General features: G+C 37.8%; 1 protein-coding gene across 1 annotated transcript in view; it reads right to left on the bottom strand.

The window, feature by feature from the left end:
* Positions 1 to 810: 810 nt before the first annotated feature.
* RGS20 (regulator of G protein signaling 20) overlaps positions 811 to 11988 on the bottom strand; it is a 72735-nt gene continuing 61557 nt past the window's right edge. Inside the window, exons 3-5 of the mRNA XM_081266282.1 lie at positions 7963 to 8046; positions 3997 to 4231; positions 811 to 1611 (exon numbers count right to left, since the gene is read on the bottom strand). Of these exons, the coding sequence (XP_081122408.1) occupies positions 1423 to 1611; positions 3997 to 4231; positions 7963 to 8046 (508 nt within the window). The 3' untranslated portion in view covers positions 811 to 1422. The remainder of the gene's footprint in view (positions 1612 to 3996; positions 4232 to 7962; positions 8047 to 11988) is intronic.

Genomic DNA, 11988 nt, shown 5'->3' with positions numbered 1-11988 from the left:
GAGACAGGTTCTCACTGAGTTGTATAGTGCCTTGCTTTTTGCTGAGGCTGGCTTTGAACTCACTTTCTCCTTGCCTCAGCCTCCCGAGCCGTTGGAATTACAGGTGTATGCCACCATGTCTGGTTAGGATTGACATTTTTAAAAGGAAGTAAGAACACGTTTTCTGAAATGAGACTGAAGGAGGCAAGAATAGATGCTGATTTGTACATATTTGGTAGGTTACACAGGAAGTGGAGGATTAGGGACACAATTTTCATAGTAGAGTAGGAGGTGAGATGGTTTACTCAGAAATGAGGGACAGGGACTTAGGCTTGGGACTTGAAATTGAATAGTGAAGACAGGCTGTTTGAAGGGCTGGATAGGGAGATTAACAGGAGAACTACCTCAGGTGTGGGCTAAAGCATGGTGTGAGCCACTTGCAAATCAATTTCTAACCCACTACTAAAACCAGTCTAGATTTTGTGTCTTGCCCACTCATTATAGACATGGAGTTCTTCAGGATGGTTGAGCTACAAACTATATATTTGCCTAAAGCTTTGAAGTTATTCCATTTGTGATAAAACTAGTGGGAATATAAAGACAGAATACGAAAAGATATGGGAGCTAAAAGATATGTTGCATGTATCCCAAATATTTATATATGAAAAAGCAAAGACTGAGATAAAACTCTTGTGCTTTATTTTTTAGAGTAAAAATGCCCCATATTTCTTTCAGTAATAAAAATGGAAATAGATTTACTTGAAGGTTTCATCGTGAACATGACCAAGTTGTGAATTTCTTTAGGTTGGCAAATTATCACGGCTTCTTTTACCAAACATTTGGGACTCATCCAGTTAAAAGCACAGTGCTTTGACATTACCCATGTATAGATACACATGCACGTATATGTATCCACATACATACATACTGTAAGATATAAAATGGATTATCAGTTTTACAGGTAGTGGTTACATCTTTATAAAATGTGAATATGGGTCTATCACGGTACTGGTAAGTGAAGTATTCAGACCAAGCTTGATGGAAGGAAAGGGTATCTGAGTAACAACTGGAATGTCTTTTGTGGGTAATCAGTTACTACTGAACTCATGCAAAACAAAAGTTTGCTCCTATGGATGGATGTACATGCTCCAGGAAGTATGGCATCTTTTAGCAAATCCTTTGCCACTGGGAACATGCTGCTGTTATTGTAAATATACTATCTTTCTAAAACAGCCATATTCCATTTTTTTCCTCAAAAGTATCTCTAAAGGTGGCTGTACTTTACATTGTGAATATATAACCATCTGCCAGAGGGAAGAAGCATCTGTTATTAAATGAGCCCAAGTATTACCCCAGCTGAAGACATCACTACCTCTTACTTCCCTGTGCTAGATGTAGTCCAGAACTTCTTTATTTTTTTATAATAAATATATTTGAAAATTCCTATGCTTCAGCTGTTTTCTCAGATAAGGACTGAAGCAAATCCTTATAGACAGTAGAGTTCATGAATCGAGGATAAGAGTCTCTGTGCATTAGGGTGTAAATCTGAAGTTGAGCATCATCAAATATATGTTGGGATGGCTCCACCATATTTCTGTTGATTACTTCTCTTACTCGAGAGTCCAAGCTGACCTGTCAATAGAAACATTTGTTTAAACAGTTGTATTAGATACATTTCTTTATAAATCTGCCCCCAATTCACATAGCTCATTTTGTCTTTTGAAAGTCCCAAAGCAGTCAGGTGTGGTGGCATATGTCTGTAATCCCAGAGACTCATTAGGCTGAAGCAGGAGGATCAAGGCTAGCCCAAGGCTAGCCCGGGCAACTTAGTGAGACCCTGTCTCAAAATAAAAAGGGCTGAGGATCTAGCTTAATGGTAGAGTTGCCCTTGGGTCCAATCCCCTGCAGAGAAAAATAAAACCCCAAGCCCCTTTCAAACCAAACAAAGTCATCTAAAAATCCAAACTGCCAAAAGAAAACCTAAAAGCCCAAAGAACGGGAGTTTTTAACTTTTCAGCAACATTAGCAGCCCCTAGAGGGCTTATTAAGTAGTTTGCTGGGTGCCACCCCCAGGGTTTCTGACTCAGTAGAACTGGGTAAGAGCCAGAACTTTTATTTCTCACAAGCTCTAATGCTGGAGGGGATCATACTGCTTTCAAAAACCACAACATTGCATTGCTTCTTTCAAGTGAGAGTACAGTGTCCTTTGTGGAAGTAATAGGAAAGGTAGCAAGCACAGACGGAGCCCTTGCTAATTTTCCATAACATGAAGGCTAACATCTGCATGCTTTAGCCTTTTCCCCAGCTAAAACACTATCATAGATTTCTGGGTACAATTATTAGGCTAACTAGATGGGCACATTTGTGAGGTGCGCGTGCTAAAATCACAAGGCCTGAGGACCAATGATGCTTGGGGTTTCACTGATGAATTGTGGGGCCTTGGGCAAGGTGAACTCCATTGTGTCCATATTAAGTTCCTACTGTTGAGCTCATCTCATTCAGTGAAATAATGATGATGGTAGTTTCTAGATTTTTGCTGAGGATTTAATGAGAATTTACTTAAAGTGCTTGGAATTCACTAAGCCCCTGGGAGAGGATAGCTATTATGCTATGATGTTTTGCTCATGCTGGACAAGACTGTGTCCTAGACCAGGGCAAACCACTGGGTTCAGACTTCCTGTAGGACACCACAAAAATAAGAGCTTAAGCCAAAATTTGTGACAGTTAACTCCCATATCTTCTAAGGAAAGAACCTCAGCTGGATCATCTCTGCACTAGCAATGTATATTTATTAATGTATGTGATTAGTATACAATTGAAAATGTGATTAAACTATGCATTTCAGTTTTGACTCCGGTGACCCATCTTTCCGTATGCACATGACCGTCTTTCTCCTAGTAAGCACCTCTTGCCTACCCCCAGTGGTACCTCAAACCCCACATGTTCAATGCCAACTCCCAAAGCTTCTAGATCTCCTTGTGTGGCTAGTGAGGGAATGGAACTGCCCCCAAACCAATTCAGAGTCCTGCTTATCCTTCAAGTTCCCTCCGGGCTCTGTGTCAGTCACAAAGTCCTGCTGATCCTACTTCCTTTTTTTTTTTTTTTTTTTTTAATATTTTTTAGTTATAGTTGAACACAATACCTTTATTTTTTTTAATTTATATGTGGTGCTGAGGATCAAACCCAGCGCCATCCACACGCTAGGCCTGTGTTCTACCACTGAGCCACATCCCCAGCCCCCTACTTCTTTAACACTCTATTCTGTCTACCTGTTCTCTCTCTGACATAACCCTTGTGAAGGCCATTCACTGTTTGCTGCTGGATTTCTGTAGCAGCCTCCTGAATGGTCACCTGGTGCTAGTGCAGTGCTTCTCCAAACCACGCCCAGTGGTTTGACCAAGAAGCTCTTTCTGAAGTGCAACTTCCATCCTGACACTCCAGCTTTCTACCGTGCACTGGCTTGTTGGTGTGCTCAAGACCAGGTTCAAATGTTACCAGTTCCAAGGTTAAGCTTCTGAGGACCATGATGCTATGCTTCCACTAATTCCCAGCTCCATTTCACTATTTTCTTCAAAATCTGTTCTGAACCACTTGGGATTTAAAGAAGGAAGGAGCTAGAATTATCTTGTTTTTTGTTCCTTCTGTCTGGGATAACCCTTTACCCTATCCAATGAAGACCACTTATCCTTCAGATCTTGGTTTAAACATCACTCCCTACAAGACAGGACTTCACCAGCCACCCAGTGGAGAGACAATTCTCTCCCTTGTTTTCCACATGTCTCCTAAGCTTGAAATACACTCACCACAAAATATTTCACAGATTTCAGGGAGCACTTGGCACCCATATGTGGGACCATAGTCAAATGGACTTAAATGCTATGAACAGAGGCAGAGTAGTTTTCTGTGTATTGGAGTAGCCATCCGGTGCAAAGGTGAGCATGACCGAACATGACCCAATATGGAAGGGGTTTATTTTACCAAGGGCTCCTGGGAGAAGACCTTTCTGTGGGTACAAACCTCTTTAGGAGAAAGAATAGAAATGTAGTCTTCATATATTATCCTTGCTTTCTCTTCGATAATGTTTTTATTAGCTTCCTTTTTCAGTTCCTCACAAGCCATCCAGAAAAGCATATTTTCTTCACTGAATTCTGTTCGGAGAAATTCACGGAAAGCATTTCTTCCTGCTGGAGTGACCATTAAGTTGTCAAATGACTGAGCCCAGGCATTGACTTCTTCCAGAGTAGGAGTTGGGCTTAGGGGAGGCCAAAAGAAAGGTGGAAAGGGAGCTGTTATTGGTAGTAAATTCAAATTTCATCACTAGAAACCTCTTTCCCTCTCTGATGATGGAAAGTGTGTGAATTTTGGCACTTTCAGGAAGGGGAAATGATGTTCTCACCTCCTTAAGCCTTTGGCAAAAACACAAGTACAATACTTTGACAATGTCTAGCTGGATTGCATGGCTGCTGCCAAAGTGCTTGTAAACCAAGTTGCTAGAATAACTACTAAGACTATATTTGTTTACAGCTGGTAATGTTTTTAAATTATAGAAGCAAAGAAAAATCTATCACCACCTGACCCCAAACTTCCTAATCTTCTATAAGAGAACTAAGTCTTTTTTTTTTTTTAAAGAGAGAGTGAGAGAGGAGAGAGAGAGAGAGAGAGAATTTTTAATATTTATTTTTTAGTTCTCGGCGGACACAACATCTTTGTTGGTATGTGGTGCTGAGGATCGAACCCGGGTCGCATGCATGCCAGGCGAGCGCACTACCGCTTGAGCCACATCCCCAGCCCAAGAACTAAGTCTTAATCTTCAGAACAACAATGGGGCAGTGTCTACTTCATAGTGTTTTGGGTTTTTTTATGTAATATGTGAGAAAAAAATAGAATATATGCAAAACAGCTAGGTACAGAGGGACACACCTATGATCCCAGCAACTCTGGAGATAGAAACAGGTGGATCACAAGCCCTAGGCCAACCTGGATAATTTAGTGAGACTCTGTCTCAAAATAAAAAAACTAAAAAAAAATGGCAGAGGATATAACTCAGTGGTAAAGTGCCCTGGGTTCAATTCCTAGTACCAGAAGAAGAAGAAGAAAAAATATGTGTGTGTGTGTGTGTGTGTGTGTGTGTGTGTGTGTGTGTGTGTATATATATATATATATATATATATATATATATATAAATATAAATAAAATACAAATGTAAGTAAGGAAGGAATGTCACCATTTACCTTAAGAATTGAAATATTGTTCAAAAAGTTACATTTGTTACCCTGAGTGCTTATTCTCCCACCCCGTCCTGGAGGAAACTGCTATATGGCGGCGGGGGGGGGGGTACCAAGGATTGAACCCAGGAGAGCTTCACCAGTGAGCCACATCCCTAGTCTTTTTTCTTTCTTATTTTGAGACAGGGTCTCACTAAGTTGCTGAGGCTGGCTTTGAATTTGCAATTCTTCTGCCTTAGCCTCCCAAGTTGCTTGGATCACCTGTGTGGCACCATCGCACCCAGATGTGAGCTATTTTCTTTTTCTTTCTTTATTTATTTAGTCACTGGGATTGAACCTCCCATAGACTAGATAAGTGCTCTACTGCTGAGCTATACCCCCAAACAAATTTGATGTTTTATTGTAAAACTTTTTTTCTTCTTTTATGATACTGGAGATTGAACTCAGGGGCGCTCTACTATTGAGCTACATCCTTAATCCTTAAAAAAAAAAAGTTTCATTTTGAGAACAGGTCTCACTAAATTGCCCAGGCTGGCCTCTAATTTGTAATATTTCTACCTCCACCTCTTGGGTCACTGGAATATAGGCATATGCCACTGTACCTGGTAAAAATCTTATTGTTTGGATTTTGTTTTTATGACAGTCATATGAATTCTTCAAAATGAAAAAGTACTAGATATATGAAGAAAAATAATGATAATACCTCTGTAAAAGTTTGTTTTTTGAAAGAAAAGACATAATTTTAAAATAACAGTTTTAACTAAGTAAACTACACACAAATTCTGGATTATTTTTATGAAGAATTATTACATTATAGAAGTTTAAAGTATGCTACTTATGTTCCTTAAGCATATGAATTCAAGACATCTTTCTTTTGTCAATTTAAGAAATACATGATTTTGAAAAAGTTAAATATAGTTTATAGTAGAATTGTTTTAAAGAACGAGAGACCATTATATGTCCCATACTAGTGAAGAACTGTTTTTCCTCATAATTTTATTTATTTATTTTTAATTTTTAATTTGTTCTAATTAGTTATACATGACAGTAGAATAGATTTTGACACACTGTACACAAATGGAGCACAACTTCTCATTCCTCTGGCTGTATATGGTGAGTCATACCAGTACAATCATACATGTATAATATGGCAGTAGTATCAGTTTCCTTCCACTGTCCTTCCCATCCCCACAGCCCCTCCCCTCTCCTTATTTCCCTCTGCACAATCCAAAGTTTCTTCATTCTTATTTAGCCTCCCCCCACCACCAATGAAGAACTTAAAAGCAAAGAAAATACAGTTCAAACAGCAAAAGGAGAAAAAATAAAGGAAACAATGAGGAGGTTTCACAAGAAGCCAACCACAGAACGGGCTGAAAGACTAAACATATTAGTAAAGATCAAAATAATTGACCGTGATATTGGATTCAAATCCCTAAAAGCAAACTGGGTCAAAAAAGCCAAATTTGATATAATGTTATTTTTACCAAAAAGCTAAAAACAAGTCAATAGGCAAGATATGTGGGGCAAAGGCAAGTAAGTATGATACTAATGTCTAAGTGGAACTAGAAGCAAAAGGTATTAAATGGACAAGGAGCCACTTTATGTTATTCACTGGCTATGAATAAAGTGAGTGCTCGTTTCTTGCCAGGCTCTGTTCTTGTTTTATTCAACATTCACAAGAACCCTTTATTGGCTTAGCTACAAAAAAAAAAAAATTATTATCCCCATTACACATATAAGGAAACCGAGGCAGAATGTGGCTTCTAAGCTGGAAACAGTGGCACACACCTGTAATATGATATGACAGGAGGATTGCACGTTCAAAACCAGCCTCAGTAACTTGATGAGGCCCTAAGCAACTTAGCAAGACGCTGTCTCAAAAAATAAAAAGTGCTAGGATGTAGCTCAGTAGTAAAATGGCCGTAGGTTCGATCCCCAGCATCAAAAAAAAAAAAAAAAGTAGCTTTTAAGTCAAGTGCCAAGGTCACACAGGCAGGACAGTCAGAGCCAGAACCAGATGCAGGCATTCCTATTCCAGATGTGAATGTTCCCAAAGCTTGGCATGGAACACAATACACTGAGATCTAGGACATCAGCTGTTTTTAACAGACTCATACTTTGTGGAAGATCTTAAGATTGTCTCCCACACTTTGAAAATTTTGGGACAGAACAAATAAGATAAAGAATGAAAAAAATAGTAACTACTACTAAGGTTTTTTCCCCCTCAAAAATAAGGAATTTAATATAAAACCTATTTGAACAATGCTTTTTAGAATATTTGCCTAATGTCTGTAATTATAAAGGCATAAGATTAAGACTTAAGTATAAAAATAATTATGGGGAAAGGAAATCAATTTATAATATAGAAAGAAAAAAATAAATTTGGTAACAGTTGATGTGTATTATTTTTTCAATTTTCAAAATACTTAAATTTTAAAAGTTATTTGGCCATTTACTATAAATTTATAATTAAGAAAAAAATAGATTGACTCTTCTGAAAATCAAGTATGTTGTTTTATTATGGTCTTTTATTTTATAAAAATAAAGTTGCATCCTTAAAGTTTGTATAGAAGCATAGCTTTATTTTTGTGATTGGCACAGTAAATTTAAAGGAGTTCTAATGGGAAAAAATATGTCACTTTGAGATTTGGTGTTAATAAATTGTTAGAGAAATTGTGTATATTCTGTTTAATCAAAAAGAAAAAAGAAAAAGGTTGGTATTTCTGAGTTTAGTGAGTAAAAAAACGTGAGATTTTACCTTTCTTCGCAGGTTGGAAGTTCTGTTCTGAGCTCATGGGAAGCTCTTGTGAGTCTCTGGTCTTCTTGGTTTCTAACAGTAAGGCTGCAAGAAACAGGACAGTCACATGTTAATTGAGGTCAATTTGCACCAAAGAAAAGTTGTTGTTTTTTTTTCCCAACAAATATTTTAATGAGAATTTCAGATTCTCAAGTAGAATTTTCTTTCCTTGAAAAACAAAATGGCCATGATTGCTTTCTTCAGAAAATCAAAAGTATGACAAGAAGACATTTGTGTGTATTAGATTTCTACAAGTATAACAAAATACCAGAGATAATTCACTTACAGACAGCAAAGTTTTATTTTGGCTCACAATTTTGAAGGTTTGAGTCCATGAGTGGTTAGCCCCTTTATTTTGGGCCTGTGGCTAGGGTGCACATCACGGTGGGAGTACATGATATAGCAAAATGGCTGACAGCATAAGCTAGGGATCAAACAGGAAGAGGGAGAGGCTGAGATCCTACTATCTGCTTAAAGGGTACACACCCCAGTGACCTAAGGACTTCCCACTAGGCCCCACCTCTCAAGGGTTCCATTACTTTCCAGTAGTGCCTCCCTGGGAACCAAGCCTTTAACATTGGGCCTCTGGATAACATTCAAGATCTAAACTATTAGCAGTATTAGAAAAATAAATTATATTTATTTATACCACTGTAGTCTATACTAATCAAGAAAGAGAAATTATCATGCTCAATTACATTTAGAATAACTTTTCATATAAAACTTGTTCATTAGAAAAGAGTAAAAAAAATAGTAAGGTTGTCAGAAATGTTTTCAGTTTTCATTTCCTTTTCTGCACATTAAAAAAGGTATATATTGGCCAGGCATGATAGAGCATGCCTATAATCCAACTCCAGATGCAGAGGCAGGAGGTTTACAAGTTCGAGAGGCTAGCCTTAGCAATTTAGTGAGACCCTGTTTCAAAATAAAAGTTAAAAAGGGGTACGGATGTAGCTCAGTGGTAGAGCACCCCTGAGTTCTATCCCCAGTGCAGCAAAAAAACAAAAACAAAGTCTTTCATGCTTTGTTTCTAGTCAAAATGAAGGGTTTATTTACTTGTAGGGCACATGTACAAATATGAGAGAAAACCAATCAAAATTTATTTTGTATCAGGCTTGAGAGCTTGTTTCCTTATACACAATTTGTACATCTCTCTCTTAATTTATTCCAAATAATTTTGTTATTATTATAAGTGGAATTTTTACTTCTGTCTTACCTTCTAGTTATTGTTTGTACACATGAGGACTATTAGTATATGCTGTCATTTATATGCCATAAAATTGATATGCTTAAAAGTGTACAATTCAGCTGGGTGAGGTGGTACCTGCCTATAATCCCAATGGCTTGGGAGACTGAGGCAGGAGGACTGTGAGTTCAAAGGCAGCCTCCGTAATTTAGCAAGGTCCTAAAAGCAACTCATTGAGACCCTTTCTCTAAATAAAATATAAAAAAGGGTTGGGGATGTGGCTCACCTTTTAAACACCCCTGGGTTCAATCCCTGGTACCAAAAAAAAAGAAAAAGTGTACAATTCAGAGCTTCTTAGTAATATACCTACAAGGTTGCACAATCATCATTACTATCCAGAACATTTTCATGCCCCCCAAAAGAAATCCCACAACCAGTCTCTCCTTATTACCTGTATCTCCCTTCTCCAGCAGCTCTAGAAACACACTAATAAGTTACTGCTTCCCATCTATCCCTTTTTGCTTATTCTGAATCATGCAATATGTGATCTTCTGTGGCTGGCATCTTTCACTTGGCATAATATTTTCATGGTTTATCCATGTTGTGCATAGCTTACATCAGTGTTTCATTCCTTTTTCTGACTGGATAATATTACATCATATGAATATGTAACATTTATTATCCATTCAACGGTGGATGGACATTCGCCTTATTTCTATTTTTGGGTTGCACATTCGCGTGCAAGTTTGTATGACCATACACTTTCATTTATCTTGGGTAGATTTTCATTTTTTCTTGAGTGGAATTGCTGATGCATATGATAACTCTATTTTTAACATTTTGAGGAATTCCCAAACTGTTTTCTAAAGCAGCTGTGCAGTTTATACTCCCCTGAGCAATCTTGAAGAATCTAATTTCTCCATATCCTTGCCAAAAGTGACTGTTTTTTTTTTCATTCTAATTTCCTTTATTTGCACCTAACATGGGTGTGAAAGGATATGTCACTATCACTTTGATTTGTACTTTCCAAATGACCAGTGATATTGAGGACTTTTTCATGTAATTACTAGCTATTGTACATCGTCTTTGGATCTATTTATTTTCTTTGGCCATTTTTATATTTATTTAGTACTAGGAATTGAACCAAAGGACACCTTACCACTGAGCAGCATCCTTAGGACATTTTTTATTTTGAGATAGGGCTTCACTAAGTTGCTGAGACTGGCATAGAACTTGCCATCCTCCTGCCTCAGCCTTCTAAGTCACTAGGTTTACAGGTGTGTGCTACCACAACCAGATCCTTTTTATTTTATTAATTAATTTGTTTTTGGATGTTGAGGATCCAACCAGGGCCTTGCACATTCTAGTTTTCTTTACTGAATTCTTCTGTTTGCATTAGTTTTTTTTAATTGCTTTTATTTTTTAAATTCACGACAGCAGAATGTATCACAATTCTTATTACACATATAGAACACAATTTTTCATATCTCTGTTTGTATATAAAATATGCTCACACCAATTCATGTCTTCATACATGTAAAGCTGCTTTTTCCTTTTTTTTTGATAGAATGCTAGAATTCAATCTATATTAAGAAAAATCTGGATTACAGAGGTAACTTTCATCCTCTTAAATCAATAACTTATTATTTTTTTTTGTTGGTCGTTCAAAACATTACATAATTCTTGATATATCATATTTCACAGTTTGATTCAAGTGGGTTATGAACTCCCATTTTTACCCCGTATACAGATTGCTGAATCACATCATTTACACTTCCATTGATTTACACATTGCCATTCTAGTGTCTGTTGTATTCTGCTGCCTTTCCTATCCTCTACTATCTCCCCTCCCCTCCCCTCCCCTCCCCTCCCCTCCCCTCTTCTCTCTCTACCCCCTCTACTGTAAATCATTTCTTCCACTTGTATTATTCTTCCCTTACCCCTCACTTCCTCTTGTATGTAATTTTGTATAACCCTGAGGATCACCTTCCATTTCCATACAATTTCCCTTCTCCCTTTCCCTCCCACCTCTCATCCCTGTTTAATGTTAATCTTCTTCTCATGCTCTTCGTCCCTACTTTGTCCTTAGTTACTCCCCTTATATCAAAGCAGACATTTGGCATTTGTTTTTTAGGGATTGGCTAGCTTCACTTAGCATAATTTGCTCTAATGCCATCCATTTCCCTCCAAATTCTATGATTTTGTCATTTTTTAATGCAGAGTAATACTCCATTGTGTATAAATGCCACATTTTTTTTATCCATTCGTCTATTGAAGGGCATCTAGGTTGGTTCCACAATCTTGCTATCGTGAATTGTGCTGCTATGAACATCGATGTAGCAGTGTCCCTGTAGCATGCTCTTATTAGGTCTTTAGGGAATAGACCGAGAAGCGGAATAGCTGGGTCAAATGGTGGTTCCATTCCCAGCTTTCCAAGAAATCTCCATACTGCTTTCCAAATTGGCTGCACCAATTTGCAGTCCCACCAACAATGAACAAGTGTACCCTTTTCCCCACATCCTTGCCAGCACTTGTTGTTTGACTTCGTAATGGCTGCCAATCTTACTGGAGTGAGATGGTATCTTAGGGTGGTTTTGATTTGCATTTCTCTGACTGCTAGCGACGGTGAGCATTTTTTCATGTACTTGTTGATTGATTGTATGTCCTCCTCTGAGAAGTGTCTGTTCAGGTCCTTGGCCCATTTGTTGATTGGGTTATTTGTTATCTTATTGTCTAATTTTTTGAGTTCTTTGTATACTCTGGATATTAGGGCTCTATCTGAAGTGTGAGGAGTAAAGATT

The sequence above is a fragment of the Spermophilus citellus genome (genome assembly GCF_964194105.1).
Source record: "Spermophilus citellus genome assembly, chromosome: 14".
Taxonomy (NCBI): domain Eukaryota; kingdom Metazoa; phylum Chordata; class Mammalia; order Rodentia; family Sciuridae; genus Spermophilus; species Spermophilus citellus.
The sequence above is the reverse complement of the archived record's forward strand: the minus strand, read 5'-3'. Positions and strand labels throughout refer to the sequence as shown.